The sequence below is a fragment of the Equus caballus genome, chromosome 14, assembly GCF_041296265.1.
Source record: "Equus caballus isolate H_3958 breed thoroughbred chromosome 14, TB-T2T, whole genome shotgun sequence".
In the NCBI taxonomy this organism is placed as follows: domain Eukaryota; kingdom Metazoa; phylum Chordata; class Mammalia; order Perissodactyla; family Equidae; genus Equus; species Equus caballus.
The window spans coordinates 44971020-44998939 of NC_091697.1; the positions used below are offsets into that span (position 1 = coordinate 44971020).

Genomic DNA, 27920 nt, shown 5'->3' on the forward strand with positions numbered 1-27920 from the left:
GTTATAAATAGACACATATGCTTTTTAGTTTTAAGTCCTCATTTCTTGAGTTTTCCACTTATATTTTATATGTTTCAGTGCCTAAAAAGCCCAGATGAAATTATTTAAAAGAACAACTAGGATTTCCCTAATTTTCAGTCATTTCCCTCACCACGGGCCCCCAGGGGCCGCAGATTACTTACTGATTGATGTTTGCTATAGTGTCCATCCAGCTGCGAATGCGCACCTTATTCCGGACATTGGGAGGGTTACTGAATTCATGGATGATACAGATGTGATAGGGGTAGGGACCACTAAATAGCTTCTGCTCCAGTGTGAGTGTGTCCACCTAGTGAAGACATCACAGAGAGGGCTTTGGACCAAGGAAGAGAATGCCTTAGAAATCTATCTCCCAGACCTTGAACAACCTTCCCTTGGGATTTCCGTTTTAAAATCTTTTGCTGATTTGAAAATCAAACAGTCACATTCAGCCCTAAACATAGCTTGCCATGCTGGGGCTGAGGCTTAGCAAATTCTTCGGTCTAGTAAGCTCAGCGTTTTACATCTCACTGTTATATAAATGCCCATTAAACTAGAGAATCTGGACTCAGGTAACTGATCCCAGGAATCCACTTCTGAGCATGCCCCTTATAGGTTTAGGTACTGACCACATTATGGGACCGTGAATGTGTAGCACCATACACCCTCATCGACTGGACTACTGCCCATTCCTAAAGACACATTTCCTTGCCCCCTTGTAGTCTTTGATGACACTGCTTTCTTCTCATGGAACCCCTCTTCCCTATCTCTCCTTATGAAAGCCCACTCTGCCATCTTTGTGGCACACACGTCTACCTCCTTCTCTGAAAGGCAAACTTCTTGAGGGAAGGATGATGTCCTGTGTATTTTTCAGCCAACAAACAATTTGTTTGTTTGTTTGTTTTGAGGAAGATTAGCTCTGAGCCAACTTCTGCTGCCAATCCTCCATTGTTTTCTTTTTTTTTGCTGAGGAAGACTGGCCCTGAGCTCAAATCTGTGCCCATCTTCCTCTACTTTTTCTTATATGTGGGATGCCTACCACAGCATGCTTGCCAAGTGGTGCCATGTCTGCACCTGGGATCCAAACCGGCGAACCGTGGGCCGCTGAAGCGGAACATGAAAACTTAACCCCTGCACCACCAGACCAGCCCCAATTTGTGTGTTGAAATGACTCTTTGGGGGCCAGGCTCAAATACTAACTGCAAAGGTTGTTTAATATTTCCTTTAAGCTTTCTTTTGGCATCAAGTACAGAGTACAATGTTTACTCTTTTTTTTTTTCCAGTTTTATTGAGAAATAATTGACATACATCACTGTATAGGTTTAAGGCGTACAGCATGAAGGTCTGATTTATATATACTGTGAAATGACTACCAAAATAGGTTCAGCTAACATCCGTCATCTCAAATAGATATAATAAAAAGAAAATGTTTACTCTTAATAATAATGATAATGATAATAATAATAGTGGCTATCATATGACTGCTTACTACATGCCAGCAACTGTTCTAACACTTCACGTGCATTAATTTAACCATCACATTAACTGTAGGGTTTTTTTATTCCACCATTACAGATGAAGAAACTAAGACACAGAAGTTGAGTAATCTGCTGCAGGTCAGTGAACCAGAATTTGAATCAGACAGTCTGAAATCTGTCTGTGCTCTTAACCACAGGCAACTTTTAACAAGTATAAAAACTTGTCAAATAACAACTCCCTTCATCATATAACTTGCTAAAAACCCCCAAAAGTCTAGCAGAGAAGCATTAAGGAGGAAAACTGGCAAGGCAGTCTAGCTTGGTCAAAAGAACTCTGGAGAATCTAAAGACTCATTACTGTGGGTTGAGTGTATGAATGAATGCCAAATCTAAACAGGCTGAAGACTAAAAAACAAAAAACCACTGCACTGTGTGTCATAAGAAAGGAGCAAGCTCGTTACCTGCTGCATTGGCCGTAGGTAGATGATGCGGTTCCGCTCTGGAGGCATCCTTAGTATCTGGTCTAGTACCTGATCCATATTCAGCTTCTTGCATTGTGCATAGTCAAATCGGTTTACAATTGGTGCATTTTCTACTTTTAAATGTTTCAGTACCCTGCACCTGGTAGCTACAAAATGAAGACAACGGTAAGCTCTACAAACGAGTTATACAAACTAATAGGCCAATGAATAGCCTATGTGGAATCATCTTTGGAGGACTGGCCTAACTTTTATTAGTATAAATTACTGCAGATATAAACATTTTTCACATAGGTCACATAGGTCAAGTACCACCATAAAGTACAACTGACACATCAGAACGATCTGGAAAATGTGATTCTGTCCTGTTCAAAAGGGGGTCACCTTCATGCTAGAAGGGATGTTAAGGTATCTTTTCCTAGCTAAGATTTTACCGGCAAGGAATCCAAAACCCAGAGAATGACCTGGATAAACACAGGAATTTCTTAGGAAATATTTATTGAAAAGAATGAAAAATGGTAACTATTAAATTACACAATTTTAACAGTAATGGGCAAATAAGTCTGAAAAAATTCACATATATTATCTTTCATTCATCCACAGGAAATGAGCAGAATTAATTTTAATTCCTATTATTTCCTATTTTTCCTAATTTTATTCCTATTAAGTATAAAAGCAGAACTTTAAAAATAAAGATCCAGACATATTTGGATACTTTGGTCTAAAGTTGTACAGTCCAGTGTGGTAGCCACTAGCCACCTGTGGCTGGTTAAATCTAAATTAATTGAAATGTAATAAAATTAACAATTCAGTTCCTCGGGCATGAGCCGTAGTTGAAGTATTCCACAGTCACACGTGGCCAATGGTTACCATACTGAGCAGTGCAGACACAGAACACTTCCGCCACTGCACAACGTTCTACTCAAAGTGCTGGTCTGAAACATGACTAAATATTCTTCCTGTTCAACATATAAAATGTGGGATTATAGACAAAAGTAACTGTGATATAATAAACATATTTTTTTAATTAAAAAAAATTTTTATTGAGGTAACCTTGGTTTATAACATTCTATAAATTTCAGATGTCCATCATTATATTTCGATTTCTGTGTAGACTACATTGTCTTTACCATCCAAAGTCTAACTGCTATCTGTCACCATACACATGTGCCCTTTACCTCTTTCATTCTCCCCACTCCCCCCGTCCCCTCTGGTAATAGATTGGTAACACCAATCTATTCTTTGTGTCCGTGTGTTTGGTTGTTTTCTATCTTCCCTATGGGGAATGAAATTTTACAGTATTTGGCTTGTGATTAAACACATTTAACTACAATAGTATACTAACTTCAGAAAAATATCTCCTTCCCTTTTTTTAATCTCAAATTTCAATCTGCTCCAATTTTTATCATAGATTTCAACCTGGTCCAACTCAAGAGAGAGAATCAGAAGAAAGATATTATAAAACCATAAGGCCAATATACTTGATCTTTTTAACATTTCACAAAGACAGCTACTATAACATCCTTGACTCAAATGCCATTATCTTCCTGAGCAATCTAGCCCTGTAACTAACTCTGACGTTTGAACATTAAGCAAGTCTCCTGCCTTTCAGACTCATTTTCGCCTTCTGTGACATGGCAGGAGGGAGGGGAAGCAGTGCTGGGGACAGGAAAGGAGGAGAGAGAGGGAGGACTAGATAGCGATATGGTTCAGCGGTTCTCTGCTATAAAACCAGACATGGCTAAGGTCAGTTCTAATCTCATTTAGTCATCTCATCCACCATTGACTTGGTCAGTGGGTGTCTAGGGACTGAGCTACTTACCTAAGATCCTCTGTCCCATGATAAGCTGAGCTGAACAATTTGGTTTAAGGGCAAAAGGCAGGGCCTGAGGCCATGTGATCCATTAGTAAGTTAGACAAAATATGGAAAGAATCACCAGAGAGTCAAGCACAGAGGTGAAAATCAGTCAGATTCTCAGAGCTCAAAGCAGAGAAAGGAATGAGAAGTCAACCAGCGGAGGCTGAAGGTTGAGAGTTAGAGTCTCAGACTTTCAGAGGGGAGATGCTGACAGCCTGCAAGCTCTTACAATGCTGCCTGAAGCTGGGCTGGGCTCCCCTGCTGTTTCGACCGTTGAGCTTTTGAGGGGCTCCTGTTCTGTTTCAGGAGGAAATTCTAGTAGGAGATAGTCATTTATTAGATGTTTTAAGACCCTGTTGGTTGGTATTGAGTAAAGTACCACCCCTTAAGGGTGAACATGGGGTCTAGGGCCCCCAGGACTGGAGTCTTCTAGAATTCAGGAGAGAGGTAGTATTTAAAACTAAGTTTTCTCTCTCCTTTCTGGGATTCTCCTAGTTTAAGACAACATGTTTGATAAAGATTTCTTTGTTTTATTTACTACCAGTATTGTAGAAGTGCAAAGAAAAGAAGGTTCCTAAATATTTTTTTGCAATACTAATATAATACAAATTAACATTTACTAGGCTTTTTACTAGAGGTCAGACCCTCTACTGTATATCCAATCACTGCATTTAACCTTCACAAATGCTTTATAAGGTACAATTATGCACTTTACAGATTGAAAAAAATGAACACAGAGAATATATAACTTGCCCAAGGCAAGAAACAAGTCAGATTTTCATAATTTTACACAGATAGGTATCAAAAATATAATTTTGAGTGAAAATGGAAAAATAAGATCATGTACAGGACATACTATGTATCTAAAATTTTTAAAGCTCACACAAAATAATACCCTATTGTTTGTTTAGAGAGAAATATGTATACAAGTAAAGATACGAAAGATAGACCGGAGAGACATATATTAAATATACAAGTATAGATGGTGGGAGCTGGTGGAATTGGCAGTGCAGGACAAATGCGACCAAAAAAGCAAAGCGGGGCTTGGACTAATGATAATGTGCCATGAATTGTGGTTATGACTGATCATATCAATCAAATACACAGCAGTTAAGCACTTAAGGCCCAGTCATCACTCCCCTCAAAAAACATTTACAAAATACATGTCCAACATGACACTGTTAGCAAATGGCAGAGGCAGGATGCAAGCTGAGGTCTATTTGACTCCAAAGCCCATACAGGTTGTTCATCTCCTGTGTCAGATTAGGAAGCAGTCACCGTTTGGAAGAAATGGGAGGGGAGGCTATTTTAAAAGATGAACCAAGTCTCTGCACATGGTGCCTCACAAATACTATGGCGTAATTATTTGAGAACTACAGAATGAGGACAGAATTAGAAAGAAACCAACATAAGGATTCCTTTGAAAAAATAATATAGTAATATTATTGTAGTATTTATGCGTCCTTAATTCTTTAAACTCATTCTTGATGCTCTTGAATGACATGGACCTAAATACCTACCATGGATGAACATCATCTTGGGACAGTCTTTTAGCACTAGATCTGTGATTCCACAGTTGGTCATAGTAACTCCAACAAGATTTTTGGACTTTAATACAAGGACCTACAACGAGAAAAATTAAAAAGTTAGATGTATCACTCTATACTTTTCTTTTCTTTTTTTTGAAGATTGGCACCTGAGCTAATATCTGTTGCCAATCTTTTTTTTTCCTTCTTCTCCCCAAAGGTCCCTGGTACATAGTTGTATATTCTAATGGTAGGTCCCTCTGGTTGTGCTACGTGGGACGCTGCCTCAGTGTGCCCTGATGAGTGGTGCTAGGTCCACAGCCGGGATCCAAGCCAGCGAAACCCTGGGCCGCCTACTGAAGAGGAGCACGCAAACTTAACCCTCAGCCACAGGCCCACTTTTGTTTTTAAAGCTTAAATGTTTCCACTGGCACAAGTGATAAGCAGCTGTTACCAATTTCTTCCCTTTAGGGCAAAGAAATTATATAAGAATGGAAACTTGAGTCTCTTTACATCATTCAGGAACTTGGCTAGACTGAAAGGTAAGTGAGAGTCTTTCCCTTCACCTGGACATGGTCATCCTCAATCACAGGATCACTGGTACTGGTAGACTTATCTGCTGTCCGCTTCCGCTTCATGGCATGACGTGACTTTGTTTTGGCAACCTCTAGAAAAAGCAACAGGGAAATCCAGATTTTAGCCTTGCTTTCTTTCCTTCAAGAGAGCACATTCAACTGCATATGTATAAACTCCATCAAGGCAACTCTCAAATCTGTGACTTGGTTCCCAATGGAATACAGTCAGATCGCTATTTCCAACAGACTGTTCCAAAGCAAGATCGCCCTCCCTTATCTCAAACACATCTACATCAAACTTAATATCCCTTTTCATACCTGGGCCATTCCAACAACCTAATTAACATTCTCATCTCTAGTCACTCCACCCATCCTACGTACTACTGGTGGATTAAGGTCACTACCTTCCTGCTAAACAACTTTAAATTATTGACTATCTCTTAGCACATACGTTTCAATGCCTGACATTTGGAGCTGTGCTTTAGTCCCACCTGTTCTCAACTATTCCATACCATATCCTAGTCATCTCCCATTGACAATGCCTCTGAAGCCAATAATCATTCTAGCTCCTTCTTGCCCAGAACACCTTTCCTGACTTCACCTTTTGAAATACCACCCATCCCTGAAAGGTCCAGCTCAAATGCCACCTGCTCTAACAAGTCATCCGGATCCCCAAACATTATATATGGTTCTGTAATCCCCTATATATTTCTTTTGTTTCGCTATTTAAGCTAAAACTTTCTTGAAGGCAACAGTGTCTTATTTCATCTTTGTATCAATGTCAGCCACTAGCAATGAGCTAAAATGAACACTTATTCAATGAACTAGCACTCAACATTCACTGAATGAATGAATGAATGCATCACAGTTACATAAATGGAATAAAAATAATAGCAAATATTTACTGAGCACTTACTGTGTGTCAGGCACTTTTCTAAGGGTTTTACTTGTATTAACTAATGTGATCCTTATAATAACCCTCTGAGATAATTTATTATTCTCCTTACTTTACAGATTAGGAAACTGAGACATGGGAAAGTAAAACAGCTTGCCAAGGAGTAAGTGGTAGAACTAGGCGTCAAATCCAGGCAATCTGGTGCCAGTCACTATGCTAGAAAACCTGCAATCTCTTATCTGCCAAACCATGGTTAGTAAAGCTCTAATTCATTTACTAGTATTGTTCTAAAATATTATAGTTTAATTATAAAAGCAAATATTATGTTGAGTTTATTTAAATACACGTTCTAAATTCATCTCGAAGACTAAACAGGCATATATATATTCTAAAACAAGACACTAAAAGTCCCTGTCCTCATTTTTTATAATCAGCCTGTAGCAGAGCAGATACCGAATGAAATAAGGTTGACCCTCACAGATTAAATCCCACCATGGTGCTCTTTCAGATACACCACGAGATTACAAATATTCCGCCTGGTAAATCTCTAACTTCTAACATGAAAGATTACAAAGAAAGACAGGGATACAAGGTTCGAATACTGCAAATTTCCAACGGTTTTGGGTTAGATGGGAAGTCTAGAGACCTAGTCCAACTGTTTTTTGACACACCTGAACCCTTTCCTCCACCATTTGAAATCTTTGTGAAACCCTACTATGCGAAACAATTGAAAGCAGCTGCTTTGGCTGAAGCCTAAAAGGGAGCCCAAGAGTTCTACCCATCAAACTTCCTCCAAGGACCCTGAACCCAAGCAAAACCCTGGGGTTCTGGAAAAACATGAAAACTATTCCTGAAGAAACCTGATGCAAAATCTAATTATCTTCATTGACAAAGAATCTTCTAAATGCAGCACCTTTCACGTGACAGCCAAAATTCACACACCTGTTAGAACCAATAATCGGTCCTGGTTCCCTCTCCCAGTACCATGAAAATAAAAACAATCGAAAAACAAAAAAAGGTCTTTCTCCATTCCTTCGTGACAGTGTTCAAATAAAAATCTTTTTTAGCATTTTCCTTTTCTGATCCAATTTCCAAACTTCTCAGCTTCCTAGATAGCTCTCTCCACTCCTCTTTAATTGATCAGAATATAGTATTCAAAGTTAAATTTCCTGCTCTCCAGAGTGCCCAAATTGGCGGTTTATGTCTTCTAAGAAAGGTTATAAAGCTAAGTCGCACTTTATATGTAGATAACCTTGCAAAACAAAGGTTTCCCAACGTAAAAGAAAAACAAGAGTTCACTGTGTTTGTTATTTTCTCATGCCTCCCTTTTTGTTTAGGGACAATTATTAGTGATTTCATATATCCATCAGTATTAACATACCTCATACGATGGTTCCTACCACTTATTAAGTTCACAGTTATTCACTGAGCCCCATACCATGTAAGACATTGTGCTAGAGGCTGGAAATATAACGGTGAACAAGCAGATACTGTCCCTGCCCTCATGGAGCTCATAGTCTATTGGAAAGATAGACAGTAAAACATGGAATCACAACACAGTGTAGTTAGCATTAGTGCAGAAGTGCTAGAGAAATACAGAAAAGTAGACCAATCCAGTCTTAGGGTGTCAAGGAAGGAGGTTAGTATTTAGGAGAACCATACCATATTCACCTTAAATGCTATGCTTTGACAATCCCATTAGTTATTTTTGTAGTATTTATTTTATAAAGTATTACATAATGAGGATAAAAAAGAACAACTTACAGGCATTTATTCCCCACATAGGAATTCACAAGACAAGTAACTACATAAGGCCATACACTGAAAACCAAATTAAAAAACTCAAATGTTTTCTCTGAAGTGATTTAAAAAAATCCATAACATTCAACCAAGTTTGTTCCTTTATTAGATTGGATTTTTCTCCTTAAAACTTTTAAAGCAGAATGGCCCATGGATATCAAAAACATGCTAGATTAAAAATAACCAGTTGAAAGCCACCCAAATAACTTCTTCTTTCCAAAAGAGATCTGGATACTATTAAAAATCAGTACTTGGACATTTCTCGAGAAGAGTTGTTATTGAAAGTAAATGGACATTTGTATTGTGTTTAAAAAATATTAGGAAATAATTTACCTACTATACACACATTAGCTACATATATTAGAAGTCTTCTCAAATTGAAAAAAAAAGTCACAAGATAACAGATGCAATTTACCCAAAAAAGTAAAAAGAACTACATAAATGAAATTTTTCTCTTTTTAATTCTAGGGAATTATTTATCCTGAGAAAAAGTTCTAGTGATGAGACAAATCAGAAGGAAATGGTAAAGGGGATATAGCACAACATAAGGCAAAAAAGAAGTCAAAGCCCCCTATGGTTTAATGTGAAGGATCTATAGTAAACCAAACCAAAACAAAGTAACAACTGTAAAACTTCACCAAGAGACATAAGACAAAATTAGAGACAAAGTAGTCCCTAAATAGGAAGACTCAATCCTGTAAAAATGACAATTATCTTTTCAGTTGATCAATGTAATGGAATTGCAAACAAACCAAGAAGATTTGCTTTTGGAGCTTGACAAAATTATTCTCAAATATAACTAAAAAAATAATGAATGCATGACAAGCCAAGAAAATTTTGAAAAACAATAATGAAAGAGGACAGAACACTGGAGTGGAATAGAATGCCCGGAGATAAACCTAAGTCTATCTCAGGTACATGATCAAAGAGCATTTCAAAATAAGGACATGAGAATAGATGTCAATAAATAGTACTGAGACAACTTGGTGACAATTTGGAATAAAAAAATAAAGTTAGTTTCCACAGATTAAAATAAAGAACCCAAGGGGCAGGCCCGCCTAGTAGTGCAGTGGTTAAGTTTGCGTGCTCCACTTCAGTGGGGTAGGGTTCACAGGTTCAGATCCCAGGTCCGGACCTACACCACTTGTCAAGCCATGCTGTGGGCTCATCCCGAATACAAAATAGAGGAAGACTGGCACAGATGTTAGTTCAGGGACAATCTTCCTCATCAAAAAAAAAAAAAAAAAACCCGTAAAATATAAATGAATAAAAGAATGAGAAGATGTGAACAGTTATTTGAACCAGGAGTAGCGAAGGCCTTCTACAGCATAAAAATAAAGACACTATAAAGGTAAACATGTAGATCTGATTTTACAAATATGAAAAACCATGCAACAAAAGGTGTCATAAGGGGAGCTTCTGTTTAATGGGTACAGAGTTTCAGTTTGGGATGATGACAAAGTGCAGATGGATGGTGGTGACGGCTGCAGAACAGTGTGAATGCACTTAACGCCAATGAACTGTACACTTCAAAATGGTTAAAATGGTAAATTTTATGTTATATGTAAAAAAGGGTATCTTAAAGCATTTAAAATTCAAGCTGGGAAAAGTATTTTCATCATATGGCAGAACTAGTCCTTGCAAAGCATAACAAAATCTTCAAATATAACTCGTATTTTAATATGAGTTTATACTACTATGATATGATATAAACATAATTAAGGTCTCATATTTATCCTATAAAAGCTTATTTTTATTAGTTTAAGAGCACATGATTCAATCAGCTCTATTTAGTATATAAAAAAGCATTGACTCTATGTTCTGGGGCTGATTTTAAGATTTTAAAATTGAGACTTGGAGAAAATTAAAATATATTATTATACATTGACAGGTATTCATGACTTAATAAAGGCAGGAGAGATTACTTTAAAATAAAGTCAGAAATATAAACAGAATTATGATTAAGAAATGTACTTACCCCCCACCCAATCCAATGCCTTGGTATACACATTATAAATCATTAATGAGCTTATACGGGTATGTATGTTTTGAGTATACCTTCACCAAAATAATTCTCAGCTAACCTACTTACTTACCTGCTTATCTCCTGGCAAACTTAACTGGAAGCAAAACTAGACTTCAGAAAAAATTACTAAGTACTGTACGGGCAGATATAGGGGTACACCCATACATGTTCACCCGGCCCCAGCCACTTCAGGCCCTCACTTTTTGGCTAAGGTTTAAAAGTTCACTAAGAGTTAAGACTTCTCTAAGTGTGGGACGGGAGCAGAGTTTACCTACTGGGACTTAAGACAACAGAATCAGTATCGTATTTAGGGTCAATACATACAGTTATACTTTTCTTAGAAGCGTAACTATTTGAGTTTTTCTGGGTTGGCTGTTTTACAAGCTATTTTGCATGCTGTCCCCCAACCCCCCACTGCAGAAAATTAGTTCAAAATCTGTATGATCACAGAAACCCCAACAGAGAACTCAATCTGCCAAACTGGCTTTATATGAGAAAACTTATGGCACGAGCTAATGCCCTTCTCAAGTCCTAACCTGCAGTTGCTAAGCCTGCAGCATTGTCATACCTGACTCAGATACCAGCGGTACATGGGAGAGTCTGCTCCTGGCCCTTGTTAGGGGCCTCCGAGGGTAGTCTTCATTAGACTGCACGGCACAGCTCTCAGGCTGGGAGCTCCCCCTCCTGTCCTCACCTGTAGCCCCAGAGCCACTCCCATTAGTCCTCTCATCATGTGCTGGGCCTGAAGACCCCCCTTGTGGCAGAGTCCTAAAGGAAAAGGCGGATCTCGTACCATCCGGGCCATTCACAACACAGGCTCGGCTGGTTGAAGGACGTTCCTCATCAGAACACCTGCTAGTTCTCCTTTGGGATTCCTGGGGCCTGTGACAGCAGCATCTGGGGCAGACAGAACTCTCTGCATCTCCCTCCTCCATGGCCTCAGAGTCCTCTGACCCACCGGGGGAGCAGACACACTGCCTGGACACATCCACTTCTGTAGGGCTAGGCTCGGAAGAGCCGCCGCTGTTCACCGTCCTTACAAAGTCGGGGCTTTGAGAAGCAGTGCTGTGTGAGCTGGAGTTTCCCACTGTGCTGGCGGTGGTGCTGCTGCAGCTGGGATAAACATCCTTGTTTTTTTTCTTTTCAGGAATATCCCTAGCTGCTTTCATATCGGCTTTGATCTGCTCACTGGTGACCTGACAGCCTTTCTCACAGCTGCTTTCCTCGAGGGGAAACTGCTTCGACTGGCCCATCTGATGGGAGTTGTACCTCTTTCGAAGTGGAGTCTTGCCTTTTCCACTTACTGCTTACAGAAAAAGAAGAATGGCCCGAGGAAAAGAAAAGATTTCAGTACAAATTCTGGACAAAAGGCAAGAGTAAATCTGGAACAGGAAACAATGAACACTAATTTTCCTAAAGTATAATGGCGACCACATCACTCAGCTGCTCAAAAATTCTCTCCAGCTCCCTCGTGCCTACCTGGTTTATACTCCTTAGCTCAGCCCTCAGTGCTCACCATAATCTAATTCCAAACTAACTTTCCATTCCTGTCCCCTCTATACGCACTCTACACTCCAGCCCAAACTTTTCTCTGAATTGTCCCTGCCTTACCACCTTGGGGCCTTTGTTCCCATCAATTCTTCAGCCTTGGACTTCTGGTCAATCTCTTTTGCACCCCCACCCCAAAGCCATTGTAGTATATGCCCTGTAATATTATTATCTATGTTTCTGACCTCTTTAACCAGACTACAAGTGCCCTAGAGACAGATCATGACTTACTCACCTCTGTATCCCTCATAGCACCTAACACAGTACCTGGGGCACAGTAAGGCTCAATACACAGACATATATAGGAATACTTCAATAAAGTTAAATCTGGCTGACAGGTGATCTAGTTTCTAAATTCAGAAACTGAACTTTCTAGGAAGTATTAGGTTTAGTCAGCTGGTTACATTACTTTTCTAAATTTCAGTTTCCATAAAAGCTCCTTTCAACCACAGTGTAAAGATATCTGAACTTTTTAACAGGAATAAAATAAGAATTGAGTAATCAGTCAGTTAGTAAGTTATTCCAGATCTAAAGAATTGAGCTTTCCATATACAGAAGTGTATCTATATTTCAGGTTCAGTGTTAAGTGTATACTGAACATTCAAACATATTAAGGAGTGGGGCACCCAAGGAAAAATGCGTGGACAATTTTAAAAAATCTCATCCTTTGCTCAAAAGTGGTAAGCACATGGTTCTGAGAAACAAAAGGGAAGGAAAGACAAGGAAGAAGCATGAACCTAAAAGTTAAGAGAATTATAGTTTCTCGGTGAGGCCAATGGCAGAAGGCTGTTGACTAGATTTCAAGGGAGACAGAGGTTTCTAAGAACATACTTTAGGACTCCCTCAAGCACAGCTAGCCACATCATTCCTTGAGCACACTGGACAGACGGGCACCTGGGAAAAGGTGGTTTCTCACTGTTCTGGAGGCCTCAATTGTCATCCTTCACATGAGGCCCAGGCCTCTCCCTAAGCCCTGATGCCCTGATGCCACAACTTCCTAAAGCCTCCAGCGTGGGGCTCACAATGCTCACGTCTTCTCTTCTCCGAGCCCTGACTCCACAGTCTTTTTCCTGTGCTCCACCTGCTCTCGACAGCACCATTCACAGTCCCCTCTCCCTCGGGCTACTGCTTTTCTTGCTTCCTGTCACATTTCATAAGGAATATTAACTTCACCCCAAGTTGTGGCAGGGACACATTATATAAAGGCCAACGTATCAGTTCTCATGAGGACTCCCACTAACAGGCCAGAGTAAGACAGCCTCTCACCTGACAATTCCCTGGACTGCAATGACTCTCCTGTTTTTTCTTCACGCTCAGAGTAACGCCGAGCACCATTTTTAGGAATCCAGACTTCTTGGAGTTCCAGACTGTCTTCCTCATCATCACTCTCTGAATCGTGAACAGTAATTGGGGTTGGTTTTACTACACGCTGAAGACCACTGGGTCCTAAAACAAAGCACAGGCCAAAAGTTACTTTTTGCCCAAGAAAGGCTCTCGCCCACAGTGCTGCCTCCAGGGATCTGGGATCACAGAAATGTTTTAGCTCTATGTAGCCTCCCCTATCACTCATTTTAATGGAATATATACTTGGATGAGATACTGTGAAAGCACTTCAACTCTAAAGCATTATGTAAACTTTAGGTATGACTAATATGCCAACCAACATTATACATTTCTAAAGGCAAGTTAAAATAGAACATCATATGGCATCCCCTCTTCGGGACCTTCAATATTTGAACAAGTCACATAAATCATCCTAAAAATAATCAAAATCACAGTCATAATAATCATTTAAAAAAATGAACTAGATATTTTCCCAATTTTATAAATGTATGAATGAAGGCAAAGCAAATGAAAATGAACCTCAGACATCTATGGGACTGGTGAGAACTCTTCTTAACTGAGTAAAGGTCTATCTCATTGGCTGTAGCAGATATGTTCTTGAAAGGCTAGATGCATGTTACAGTTTGGTTATTTGAGTATTTCTATTCATGCAAAAAATGCTATGCTTTATCTGCTTGGCAGTACATGTTGTAAGCCTCTAGCTCTTATGACCCAATTCTCTCTGACAAGTGACTGATATTCATTCCACCAATAAAATGTAAGGCTCCAAGGAACCTTGCTTGTCTTTGTCCTGTCACATTGTACGATGCCTGGCACAGGGTAGGCACTCAATAAATACTTGTTGAATAAGTGACTTCATCTGTAAGATACTTAAAACAAGGGTAGTTATTTTCAATTCAAAGACAAGGTAGACTTCCAACAGACTAAAAGTAAGAAAACTTGAGTTCTGATCTCAATTCTGTCCCTTGATCATAGACTGAGTAGTCTTGAGCAAATCATTCACATTTCTGAAAAAATACTGGTTTTCCCATCTGTAAAACGAAGGGCTGTATTAGGTAATCTTTAAAAGCTTTATGACTCTATAGTGCGCCATAAGTCACCTAATGGCAAACGGAGACTAGATCTTGGTCTGTTTACTAAACCAGGTCAACCTCTCCTCCCCACAAAAATGAAGGGAGAGGAGAAGCAGAATATTTAATCAGGTTATTTATTTTCCCATCAACAATTTGAGTGCTTTCTTTTTCTATACACACACAAACATGCAAGTGCATATGCCAATATAAAAAAAGGAGTTGTTGCCGTAGTTACAAAAACTCAAAACCAAGCTTTTATTAAATACACATACACATGCAGCAAGGCGAACATCAATATAATACAGGCCTCCATAATAGAAAGCATGTAAGACACCGTTAGCTGTAATGTCAAAAAACAATCATTCTCAGTGTTTTACTTCTTCATTAGAGTCAGGCCCTAGTTTTCAGAACCATGAACGTAGGAAATCACATGATTACCTGCTTGTTCCTCGTCAACATCCACAGGAATAACTGCCTGGCTGTGAGCTGGAGTCTCATGTCCACTCTCAGGCACCACCTCTCCGTCTTCTTGCACCATGTCTTCCATCTCATTCAATGCTTAAAGAAAAATAAACACAGTCAAAGTAAAACCAGGAAAGGTCTACAAAAACCAAAATGGCAGGCAAAGCTGTGACACCCCTGAGAAATGAACAGCTCTGTGATTATTAGCCCCACTCTGGAAGAATAGCATATGATTGTGCAACAATAGACATTAACAAGAAGTGTCCAATTATTCTATAAGAGAGGAAATCATGGATGGGAAAGGACCACTTGGTGGAGAAATTTCATCACTGTAGGATAAAAGCAGGGAGAAAGGCACACAGCTGAGAGAAGAGAGCACCATGTTCATTCCTGAAGATGTTACCAGGGAGGGCAGTATGAGGCAACTGTTTGTCTCCCTCTAAGCTATTAGCGTGAAGATAGTGACAGCCAGCCACTGGAGACCTTATGATCATCTTATAAGCAATTAATCTTGTAGTGTCTGCTAGCTAAACCAGGATGTATTGGGCAGGCAAGTTCAAACTGTATGTTTCTTTTCCTACTCCCTAGAGGCTACGGTATCATTTTTGGCTAATGTGTGGCAAGCATAATTAACAAATACACTAAGTACATTTTTAACATTTTAACATCACTCAAATGTTTTATTTGCACCAAAGTCTTCACTAGAGTGCCTATCACTGAATAGGAATGAACATACGATTTTATTTATATTTTTGCAGAGGATAAGTACAGCAAACAATTTCACACTGATAAGCTTCAATCAGTTTACTATATCTTCCTAAGATAAAATGGTCACTTTTCCAAGAGGACCCCAAATAAAATAATTCCTGGCTTTGCCAGCTTTTTACAAGATTAAATCCAAATCCCTCAAGTCAGTACTCAAGGTGCTAAATCCAGCACCCTCCTACTCGCTAAGCCTGTGAGCCTGAGCTCAGTTTACTCAGGACACACCAATACTATCCTTCCCCTGCACGGCTCACTCACTACCCAGAGGGCAGCGGAGACTGTGTCAACCTTCTTCCCTGCTACACCTCAAGGCCTAGGGATGCCCGATAACTACTGCTGGAAACACCCCACCCACCCCTGTGAGTGAAATGAATAAACCAACACAAGAGAAAACAAGATCCTGTTTCTGAAAGAACTAAAGAATTTACTTAAGGAAACAAGACAAATTCATAGAGTTAACAAAGAAAACAAGGCAAAATATGATTAAGCCAGAGAGACATCATTCAGATAAATGCCACTGGAATCTACAATGGAAAGGTCTGAGACTTCATGGAGACAATGGGATGTGCTTTGGTCTTTAATATACACAGCAGCACATTCCCCATTTATGTTCGATCTTCCACCCCAAATTCCTGTCCAGCTCTAGCCTTCAAGATCTACATTTCATTTAATGCCAAAATGAGGACTGACCTTGCCTAGAAACCTTCCATATAAAAGCCAATCAATTTTCTTCTTTCATTCAATTCTTATGAATAATTACGAACAATCAGTAATTAATGTGTACATACTCATACAGAGAGTACATCAGGCTCTATGCTAAATACTTTTATACACCTTATTTATCTCTTAAAGCAATCTTATGAGGACATTATTACTAGTCTCATTTTTGCAGTTGAGGAAACTGAGGCTTAGAAACTAAGGCTTAAAACTTCTCATCATAAGAAAAAAAAGATATTGTAACTCTGTATGGTGACAGATGTTTACTAGACTTATCATGGTCATCATTTTGCAAAATATACAAATATCGAATCATTATATTGTATACCTGAAACTAATATGATGTTTTATGTCAATTATTCCTCAATAAAAAAAAAATAATAAAGTGGTAAGAAAAGACATCTCTGAGATTAACATTTAAGCTAAGACCTAAATGTCAAGAAGGAGCCAGCCATGCAAAGATGGAGGGAGGGACATCCTAAGAAGAGGCAGTAGTTAAGTGTAACAGTAGGTGCCAGTGCGGCATGTTCAAATATGGTGTGCGAGCTTGGGAGTAGTACAAAGTGCGGACAGGCTGGATCATGTAGACTTTATGGCCCAAATCAAGAAACTGGACTTTTTTTCTAAGATAGTGGGAAGCTAGTGCAAAGTTTTAAGTAAGGGAGCAACATTGTCTGGTATATGTTTTAAATGCCCTGGCTGCTCTAAGAACCAGTTTTAGCTGAGCAAGAAAGTAGTGAGACCAGTTTGAAAGCTATTAAAACATTTAGGTAAAAAGGGCCTGGTACAGGGGCTGGCCCCGTGGCCGAGTGGTTAAGTTCGCGCGCTCCACTGCAGGTGGCCCAGTGTTTCGTCGGTTCGAATCCTGGGCGCGGACATGGCACTGCTCGTCAGACCACGCTGAGGCAGCGTCCCACATGCCACAACTAGAGGAACCCACAACGAAGAATACACAACTATGTACCGGGGGGCTTTGGGGAGAAAAAGGAAAAAATAAAATCTTAAAAAAAAAAAAAAAAAAAAAAAAAAAAAGGGCCTGGTACAGTCATGGTACAATGGAAAAGAAGAATGTAGAAGGACTGGAGAGATGTTTTAGAGATGGTCACAAGACTCGCTAAAGGACTCGATGCTGTGGAGAGCAGGCAGGTGGTAGTAAAAAAGGATAAACATCTTAATTTATGTCTCCAATAATTAAATGAGATGCTTGTACCTTTGGGCTAGGGAAGGTGCAAGTGATTCTTGGTTTTGATTTTTTTCTTTGTTTAAAATATTTTATCATGAGGGCGGTACACCTTTTTCAGAACAATTTTAACTTACCAAAATTATCTAAGCTATCTTTTAACCTAGTATCAATGTTTACCTGATGTTTTGTTCAGCTGAAATGTAATTTCAGTTGTAAAAAAGAAATACAATCATAAACCTTAATGGATGTGAGCTGGTTTTACAAATATATTAACTGCTCTCTTTTATATAAAACCTGATTAGGAATTTAAAACTTTCATTAAACATTGTAAAATAAAGGAGAACTCATTGCTTTTTAACAAAATAATTTGCATGCAACAATTTCTAGGATCACAAATACCATTTAGTGGTTGACAATTATCTGCCCCAGCACATAAAACAAAATGCATTTACCGGGATTTTTTTCACATTGTAGTTCACTCTCAGACTTCAAAAATAAGAGTTTTCCATAAATCAGAGGTTCTCAAAGTGTGGTCCCAGCCCCGCAGCATCAGCATCACCTGGAAGCTTGTTAGAAATGCACACTCTCTGGCCCCTCCCTAACCCACTGACTCAGAACCGCTGAGGGGGAAGCCCATCAACTTGTGTTTTAAGCAAGTCCTCCAGGAGATTCTGATACACTCAAGCTTGAGAACTACTGCCAAAAATAAAAGCTGCAAAGCAATTTTACTTACCGGTTAATGTAAGTTAATTTGGGGGGTGGTAGAAAGGGAAGGGAGCAGCATGCCATTTTTAAAAGCAGTAAGTACCTGGGATTTATGTTTTAAATCAAGACAGAAAATTAGTTAATGACATATAGGCAAAACTATGCTTTGTGGTTATAATTACTCCAAAAGTAATTATGTTAAAATAATTTGGCAATATGCTTCAGCAATTACAGAGGCATGATTTTGACACACGGTAATTTTCTGAGGCAAATATGAATTGTTAAAAAATATGAACACCTCTTCCTTTGTTTTAGAGTGCTGCAAAACGCAGGTAATAAACCTACAGTTTCAGTTAACATAACTGGCCCACAGGGAAGCATTCTAAATCTTAAGACTCTCGGCGTACAAATCTAATAAAGATTATATCCCTACCAAATCATACAATTTTTGTAAATTAATACAGTACTCTGTAAAAATGAAATCAATTTTTGCTGGAGCCACATATTACTTTAATGATAATCTTCACCAAAAAACACCATGAGCTATTACAGTAGTTTGTAAGTAAAGCCACTTAACTTACACAAATTAAACGGCTTTTAAAATTATACAATGCCCTTCTTTTAAAGTGAGTTACATCACGTGAGCTGCTGAAGTAAAACACGACAGGGCGATAAAGAGTGGGTTGGTGCTTCATTCTGGGACTGGTCCAAAACCAAGTAGAGGCCCAGGAATGAAAAGTTTTAAAACTCTACATTAAGGAAAGTCAAGATGTCAACACCAATTTTAAACTAATTTTTAAAATATTGTTGGGGCTGGCCCCGTGGCCGAGTGGTTAAGTTCACGCGTTCCGCTGCAGGCGGCCCAGTGTTTTGTTGGTTCGAATCCTGGGTGCGGACATGGCACTGCTCATCAAACCACGCTGAGGCAGCGTCCCACATGCCACAACTAGAAGGACCCACAACTAAGAATATAGAACTATGTACTAGGGGACTTTGGGGAGAAAAAGGAAAGAAAATAAAATCTCAAAAAAAAAAATATTGTTAAATTGGTACCCAAAGAGTAGTAGCATCCATGTTAGTCACTTTAACTAACATTAATTCCTATTGATCCATTTTATTCTGAATCCCTGTACCACTCTTCATTTATTTTTTAAAAATATTTTTCTTTCTTTTATTTGAATTCTTTCCACTCCTAGTTTTGATCAAAAGTCACATAGCCATTCTCTAGCTCCTTATCTTTTATTCAAAAGAATCAATCTGATGTGTATGTAATAATAAATACAGATAAATATATTGCCAACTTCAAGAGACCTGTGGAACCTAAGGTTTTACAGCAATCTAATCTTCATTTCTCTACAAATGCTGCCATGATCTTTGGTATTCTTAAGCTTCCTCTTGTTGAAGCTGTTTAACTCTTCAATCTTGACTTTTAGGTAGTTCATTCCTTTGCTTCTCAGCCTTTAAAAGCATTTGAAGATACTGTATTTGACAATACTGTACATCTCAAGTATTTGTTTTGTATGCAAGTCTCTCAACTACTGAAACCTTAGTTTCAAATGTTAGTAGATTTAAGTTCCAGTGTTCTCTCTTAAATCAAATACAGTATTCTTGCACGGTTTGGTCCCTGCTGCACCAATATGTGATTTCACAATGCAAAGTATTCTCCATGCTGTACTCAGAAGCCTACGGCCATGTAAATTTCCAGTAGAGTCTATAATCTGTCCAGTACATCAACTCCAACCACAGCTGGGGATTCATAGGATTTAAGCAACTTCTGCACTGCAGCTACTATAACAGTTTCCCATGGATGGTCTGTATCCTCTAAAGTCCAGATCCTTATGGTACCAGTGACCATAAGGCACTCAGGTCACAACAAAGCAAAGAGAGAGTACCTGACCTCACTCCCCCTTCTCTACCCCAGCACCTGCTGCCTCTGCACTCTTGTTTTTGTATTTTGTGGGGAGGGTGTTGGGGAGAGATTTAGCCATAAACTTGAAATGCCTAAGAGTACTCATGTGGAAATAAAAAACATGAAGTTGGATATAACTGCAACTACTTCAAAAAGTAGAAAGATCAAAGCTAGAAATAAAGGTTTAGAATTCATTAGCATATAGTTAGTACTGGAGCCGTGAGACTGAATGAACTCATCTAGAGACAACGTATAGAGAGAACAAGGGAGATCAAGGACAAAAGCGGAACAGAAGACATGGTGCAAGCAAAGGAAACTGAGGAGGCATGTCCAATGAGATAGCAGGAAAATGGTTTCAGAGATGCCAAGAGAAGAAAATATCTCAGGAATGCAGAAGTGGGCAACAATGATAAATGCTGCTGAGATGTCACATAAGATCAAAGTAGAGAAACGACCACTAGCTTTCATAAGGGAGTCACCAGTGACTTTGCCAAGAGCCAAAATGGAGAGTTCTCTGGAGAACCCATGAGGTGAGAAAGTGAAGACAATGCCTACAGGTCAGGACCTGCATAGTCAGAGCTACCCTCAAGGAAATTACGCTCTATACACAGTATGCTTTCCATCGTAAAAGCACTTACATAACATCAGGACACCCTATTTCTCATTAATTACTGTGCCCAACAGAATGGGTGAAGGAGCAACAACAAAAAACTGGTTACAAGAGATTCCTTCTCCAGTTCTTAAGGGTCAATTGGGAAACTGGAAAATTTGGTAAGGAAACAATTTCACTTCATCCTCACTCATCAACAGAGGGGCAGTTAAAGCCCAATAACACATGGGTTGGCATATAGCAGGTGTTCAGTCACTATTAAAGAACTGGATGGGTAACTACATAAGCGAAGGCCAATGGATCTTTATTACTCATGTACTTAATTTGCTGGGTGGTTGCAAAGACTTGATGATGAAACCTATGTGAAAGGTGCCCAACACAATGTCCAGCACAGGACTGGTACTCATTTTTTGAGTTCTTGGAACATCCAAACATTGTCTTCACATTCAAGTTCAATGCACTCATATTGGTCAGGGAGATATTAAAGATGCTCCTTTGCCTAAATCCTGAAAGTTAAATCTCATTTAAGCCAGGCCTCTAGGGCTCATTGTACCCTAATTCCCAGAGCATCTATGAGTCTTTCCCATTCTTCAAGTACCCTTAGAGATTCTATGGACAAGAGGCATCACAAAGATAGCTTTAAAGCAAGCAGACAGGGAAATGTCATCTATCCTCTCATTTGCCTTGCCAGCTAGGTCCCCCAATGTGTATAGTGACAAACTGAAATGGGAGAAGGGAACAGAAAAGTCAGAGGAATATGATCCAAAGTAAAAATCATTTCTATCTGGAGCTCACAAAAGATCTGGGTTACCGTCGGCTGCAAACTGCTGCTCTCCTGGCTGCAGGTCTTGCCGGAAGTCATTCTCCTCATCTGAGTCATCTGGGTGATGGTGATTGTTGTCATGGATGTTGGCATTATTTTGGGCATTATTATCATTGTCATTGTTGGAGTTCTGGTTACTCACAAGGGCTGAGGAAACCCCAATTCCTGTGCCTGCACTCAGACCAACTCGAGCACAGCCCTAACGCAAGACAAAACCACAAGCTTATTAATTTGGGTTAGTATAGAACAATTCACTTTTAATATTCCTTCATTTCATCTTTAAATAAGAATATTTATATATAGTACTTTATTTATGAAATACTTTCACAAACACATAAAGGACCTCATTTAAGGCTCACAATACTTCAAGCAAGATAGTGTTATTGGTCTTGCTTTACAGATGATGAGATGCACAATGGGAAGAGATCTATCCAATAGCACACAACTAATAAGTAGTAGAGCTAGGACTTGAAACCCAGTACACTCTGACCTCAAATCCCGAGCTTTCCGCAGTGAGAGTGGGAGCATAAAGTTTTATTGTTAAGTAGTTTTAAAATAACATTTTATACAACTGGGCAACCTCAGATTTCCCAGGGTATACAACCAATAGCAGGAAAGTGAAGCATTTCCAAAATAAATTTCTCACCCTTATTCATATTTTGGGTTCCTAATTAGAGACTTAATCTCCCAACTAATTACTCCGAGTAATAATTTTTGTCTTAGGTCAAATTTTCACCTTTGCTCTTACCGTACCTTCAGTTTACAGAACTGACGGAGACAGCTGTCCACTTACTTTTTTCTTTCCCTACTCTGGAAATCCCTTAGTACTCATTTACAAGAACAAGAGGCCATGCATTATTACAACCTATGCCTTCACTGAGGCTGGAAGTAAAAAGTCCAATTATAACACTGTGAAGGCATATTATTAGAAAGAAAAAAACCCACTCAGGTTGTTTTCTTCCTTGAGTATCAAAATAAATAAACAAAAGCTCTCTCAAATCTAACTTACTTTGGGTGGTTCACGAAACATCTGGTCCAGTGAAATAAACTCCAGGCTGGGCAATAATTCAATAAACTGACCGAAAGAGTCCAATTTCAAAGCATGGCATCGCACTAAGTTGATATCAACCAACCGAGTCCATCTTGAGTGGTCTGTTGAAGGAATGATATGGCCAGAGAGAATTTAAGTAATACTTTCTCCATTACTGATGAATTTTGCTATAGGTCACAAAGACTTTCAAATCCTTTTTTCTTTAAACAACTTTTATCTTATGATCTTCTCTAAAGCTTGATGACTCTAAACTATGACGTTTCCTTACGTAATTTCATTGTGAGAACCAGATGGCTAGGGAATCATTAACTTGAAATCCGGTCAGCCTTGATTTAAATGTGATCCTCAACAACCTACATGCCTATTCAACAACAGAACACTAGTTAAAGAAATGCTCATTAACAGAACATTACACAGCTATTAAAAGAATGAAGGAGAACTGAAAATGCCTACTGATATGGAAAGCTCTCCAAAATATTCTTACTGAAAAAAACGAGCTACAGGACAGTGTATACATAGTAAGGTCCTTTTGTATATATAAATCATTTTAAATGCTATACATGTATAGGGTGTAATATGGACAAACTCATCTCTAGAAGAATAGACAAGAAACCAGGCATGGTGGTTACTCTTGAAGAGAGGAGACTTTTCATTTTGTACCTTTCTGTACTGTTTGATATTGTTTATCAAGTGCTTCTATTAGTTTTAGTTTTAAGTGTTAAGAGGAGTTCTGAGTGATGAGATTATAGGTCATTTTTTTTTCTTCTTTATACTCTTCTGTATTTAAGAAAAACCAAAAACCTAATAAGTGGTATTTTATTTATTTATTTATTTATTTTGGTGAGGAAGATCCGCCCAAGCTAACGTCCATTTCTAATCTTCCTCTTTTTGTATGTGAGCTGCTGCCACAGCATGGCCACTGACAGACAAATGGTATAGGTCCGTGCCTAGGAACTGAACCCGGGCTGCTGAAGTGGAGTATGCCAAACTTAACCACTAGGCCACTGGGGCTAGCCCTAAATGTTATTTTTTAAAAGTGATCTACACCTGCTACAATCTAAAATTTGTATTTCACAATAACTTCTTGGTGCAGCTGGCCCAGGAATAGAATTCCACTTCTGGTGGGTGAGACATAGCCGTTCTAATGAGTGACCTCAGCAGAGGCCCTGAGCTCTAAAACTGCCTGGAGACACGCTTTGTGAGGAGCCAACGTAGCCCTGTGAGGTGACTTGGACAGCAGAGGAGGCTGTTCTGAGGGTGTCAGTGAGCGGGGGGCTTGATTCAGTTAAAGAGGATGTCACAGTGAAAATTCTCTAGCTCTGAATTTGTTTAAAGGTTTGTGAATTTAGGCATTTAAGAAGCACCTTAAGAGAAACAGTGTTACTCTCTCAGGGAGGAATATGAACGCTCCCCATAAGGAAAAACACCAACTGCACAAGTCACACTTCTAAACACAAGGGATTAGGTGGGGAGCAGAGACCTGAAATAGCCTAGGACTTTAAGGCAATAGAACATTTCACTACAAGTTAATGTTTAGTATGTCACCTAATTAAAGTCTTTTTATACATACCCACTTTGTCCTTTCAGATGATGTGCCATTTGAAAGTAATTCAGAGAAAACAACTATAATATCCCAGGCAACAATTCCCACACTTAATGTTATGTGCCTGGCCCATAGAAAAATATATAAGGATCAGGGCCTGGAATCCATAACCTGGACACTGCAAAGTTCCAGACAGAGAATTTCAGGAGTTCAAAGAGGTGCGGAATATACTCCAACTTGGTTATCAAAGATTCTCAGAACTTGTATGAACAATCCACATAAAATACCTACATTTTACATTAGCAATGCAATTCATACCTTTCACAGAAAACAAAGATACATATTATTTCGATACCAATAAAATATAGCCGTATGCAAGCCTACAGTACCTGAGATCCAATTGTACGGGTTATGTAGATGGGGGCAATTGTAAATTGCAAGATATTTGATACAGGAAAAAACTTCATTGACCGCCTTCATCCCTATATCGGTGATGATACCAGGATTTTCTACCACATCAGCCAAACCGTACTTCACCAGATCTGCATTAGCCATTCTGCCTAGAAAATCAATTAAAAAAAAAAAAGACTTTTCAGTGTCTTCATCCCAGCCAGTATGATCACTCTCTATGATCATTCTGTGTCATCTGTCCACAATCAAGTTCAGGTTCAGGTACATTTTAGGTTAGGTATTCTGTATGAATGGTAGCAAAATAAGAATTTACATTAAAAGTCAAAGGACAGCTGGTAGGAAAAAATTATTTTCAATTATTTAGAAAATGAAAAAAGAAAGCAAAAATTGCTAAAGCAAAACGAGGGATATATTGTATTGGTTCACATTTATGGTGAAGTTTTATTTTTACCTTTTAAAAGAAAAATAAAATCTTAAAAAAATGTAACTCTTTCACAGTATGAGGATCATGTTTCTGGAGTCAGGTGTGGCCATGTGGAGAGAAGAGTAAACTTTGAGAACGCAGATTCATTTTTAGGTTCCATGGTATCAGTAAGTAAATACGTGTCTATCCTCAGAAAGTGGAGTTCTAACTTAAACACACCCACTCCTGCCACTGGGCTTTAGTGCCTATTGTCTTGTCAGAGACTAGCGGGGTGGGTATAAGTAAAAGAGGATCCTCCGTTGTGGATTATGCCACTGGAAATCACACTCATTCCTTGCCTCATCATAGTATCATTTCTCTCATCTGCCTGTCCTTTATTCTCCAGACAGTCCACTTGACTATGAGCAATTTGAAGGAAAAAAGGGACCGTGTCTGAGTCAGTTTACAGTTATATGTTCAATGTCCAGAATGGTGCTGGGGATAGAGGAACTCAACAGAGGTCCCTCACAGTCCTTGCAATCAACTGATGCAAAGTACACAGGAAATCCTGTTGCTCTGCTGAAGCTGCCCTGCATGTTGCAGAGGTTTATACTTTTAGCTTAGAACATGTTTAAAACAACCAATCTACTCCAAACTCTCCCAATGTCACTTTCCATATAGTTCACGGATTCTCTCCTATAATCCCCATTTTTGGTCTTTACAGGCATTTCTTGCAGATTATACCTTAATCCATCCTTTACAACTTAGCTGAGCAATTTTCTTTAGCCTCCTGGTAAAAATCTTCTTTTTTTTGCCCTTTGGACTCAAAACTTGCCGTATGATTGGGTGAATCTTGAACTGACCCTGTAACCTGGGCACTGTCTGCAGAAATGCTGCAGCCTAACTTGACAAATCCATGTCTTACACTCATCCCTTTGAGACTACCACTCCGTTCCTGCTCTTGGGGTCTCTTGATTGTCACACTCCTTCAAAACCCTGATGACATCATCTCGGACTCAATTTTGTTTCTTTTTTCTTCAGCCCAATAAATCAGCTAAAAGTAAAAGTTAGCATTTACTGTATGTTTTCTAAGTGTTAGAGATTGTAACAACAAAAGTCCACATTTTCTCATTTGTTAAATGGAGATGAGACCATTTCCCAAGTAGTCTTATCTCCATTTAACAAATGAAAAAACATGGATTTAAGAAGTAACTTGCCCAAGGACACAAGGTTAATAACAGGCAGGCTTCAATCTCATCTCTCTTCCTAGCTCCAAAGCCCCAGCACTGAAGACTACTCTATACTACCTCTATTTTCCAATGAGTTTGACATCCCTATCACCTTCACACAGAGCTCTCAGATCACAAACCTACATCAACAAAGAACCCTTCTCTAAGTATCCAACCTTGAGTCACTTTTCCTATATTCCCAATACACAGCATCTGCTTTTCAGCACCTACATTTCCCCAATCTGGGACTGCCGCTTTTACCATAAATGTATAGGGAACAAAGGTGATGTTTCTATTTATATTTTTCCAAACCTTTTGTAACAAAAAGGTGACACAAGTTTTACCAGGGGTCATCCACACCCCCTGGAGAGATGCTTCAAAATCTAAATTACTGAGAAGAGATAAAGTGAAAGAGTGTCAGCAGGGATCTCTCATTCTTATCTAGACAGTCTGTTAGAGGCATCTGGCACCTAGTCGGATACAGAGAATCCTAGGCTGTCTTTGGGGAACAGAGGAGAGTAAGCATATAGGAGAAATGTGTGAAATGCAACAAATATGAAGAAAAGAATGGCTTATAAAAACGTCAAAACTAGGAGACCATTAAATATAAAAAAGACTATGAAACAAGTTAGGTTGAAAAGTACAAGATAATAGTAGTCAAAAGGCACAATATTTTCCTATTAAAACTGTGTATTGAGGGGAAATAAACACTACAGGGAAATAGCTGGAGAACTCTCAAAGACAATCTCTCAATGGACCTAAATGTGGCTATCTTGAAGACACAAAACTGGTAAGTTTTTGAGCTTTTGAGAAGAACAAAAAACAAGATTATAGAAAGAGCACCAATTATCAACCTAATAATTTCGTTAAGTTACTAGAAAGATACTATAGAAACACAGAGGATGTTAGCAACCTCATTCAAAACCAGAAAAGGTCGATTTCAAATATATTAAGTTTATATGAAATTACCATACTAGTTTAGCATTTTAAAGCTATATTGGTGAAAAGCTGATCTTTTTCAAAACTATACAGATTAAAAGTGATTCCTGTGTTAAGTTGGCTAGAAGATAATAATTTGATTTTTTAATCCTTCACCTGTATTAATGAGAACTGCAACCAGGAAAAAGTAAAAAAAACAAAACAACAACTATTGTGACATATTTGAAATGAAAAAGGGCAACAGTCATGTTGTTTGACCTGGACTGCCTGACCAGAGGAATTGAGCCTTCTTATGTTCTTCTAGAATGCAAATTAGATCTAAAGAAAAAATGCCATCTGGTACAACAGGGAGAGTTTAAGGAAGACTTGTTGCAAATTACATGGGGAAGAAACTAATTCTTGCAGAAATAAAAACACGCTGGTGATGGAAATGTTCTAGGATGTCTGACTAATATCATGTGGGAAAAAAGTTTGAATAATGAATTGACATGCATTCAAACCCAAAGGAATGAGTCCCCAACTATAAATACATTCCAGAAAATGCTGTGAA

At 38.8% G+C, this 27920-nt stretch overlaps 1 protein-coding gene across 16 annotated transcripts in view; it reads right to left on the minus strand.

Annotated features, from left to right (window-relative positions):
* FBXO38 (F-box protein 38) overlaps positions 1–27920 on the minus strand; it is a 55408-nt gene that overhangs the window by 2507 nt on the left and 24981 nt on the right. For 6 of the 16 annotated variants that reach the window (XM_070233044.1, XM_003362788.5, XM_070233047.1 and 3 more), the window contains 10 exons: positions 24778–24948; positions 22804–22946; positions 21783–21993; positions 15059–15178; positions 13470–13649; positions 11449–11958; positions 5926–6026; positions 5354–5456; positions 1958–2124; positions 183–328 (listed from right to left, as the gene is read on the minus strand). In XM_070233044.1, coding sequence (XP_070089145.1) covers positions 183–328; positions 1958–2124; positions 5354–5456; positions 5926–6026; positions 11449–11958; positions 13470–13649; positions 15059–15178; positions 21783–21993; positions 22804–22946; positions 24778–24948 — 1852 coding nt within the window. Of the gene's footprint in view, positions 1–182; positions 329–1957; positions 2125–5353; positions 5457–5925; positions 6027–11223; positions 11959–13469; positions 13650–15058; positions 15179–21782; positions 21994–22803; positions 22947–24777; positions 24949–27920 lie in introns of all 16 variants that reach the window. The other 10 variants (XM_005599316.4, XM_001503809.6, XM_005599314.4 and 7 more) reach the window with 2 other exon arrangements.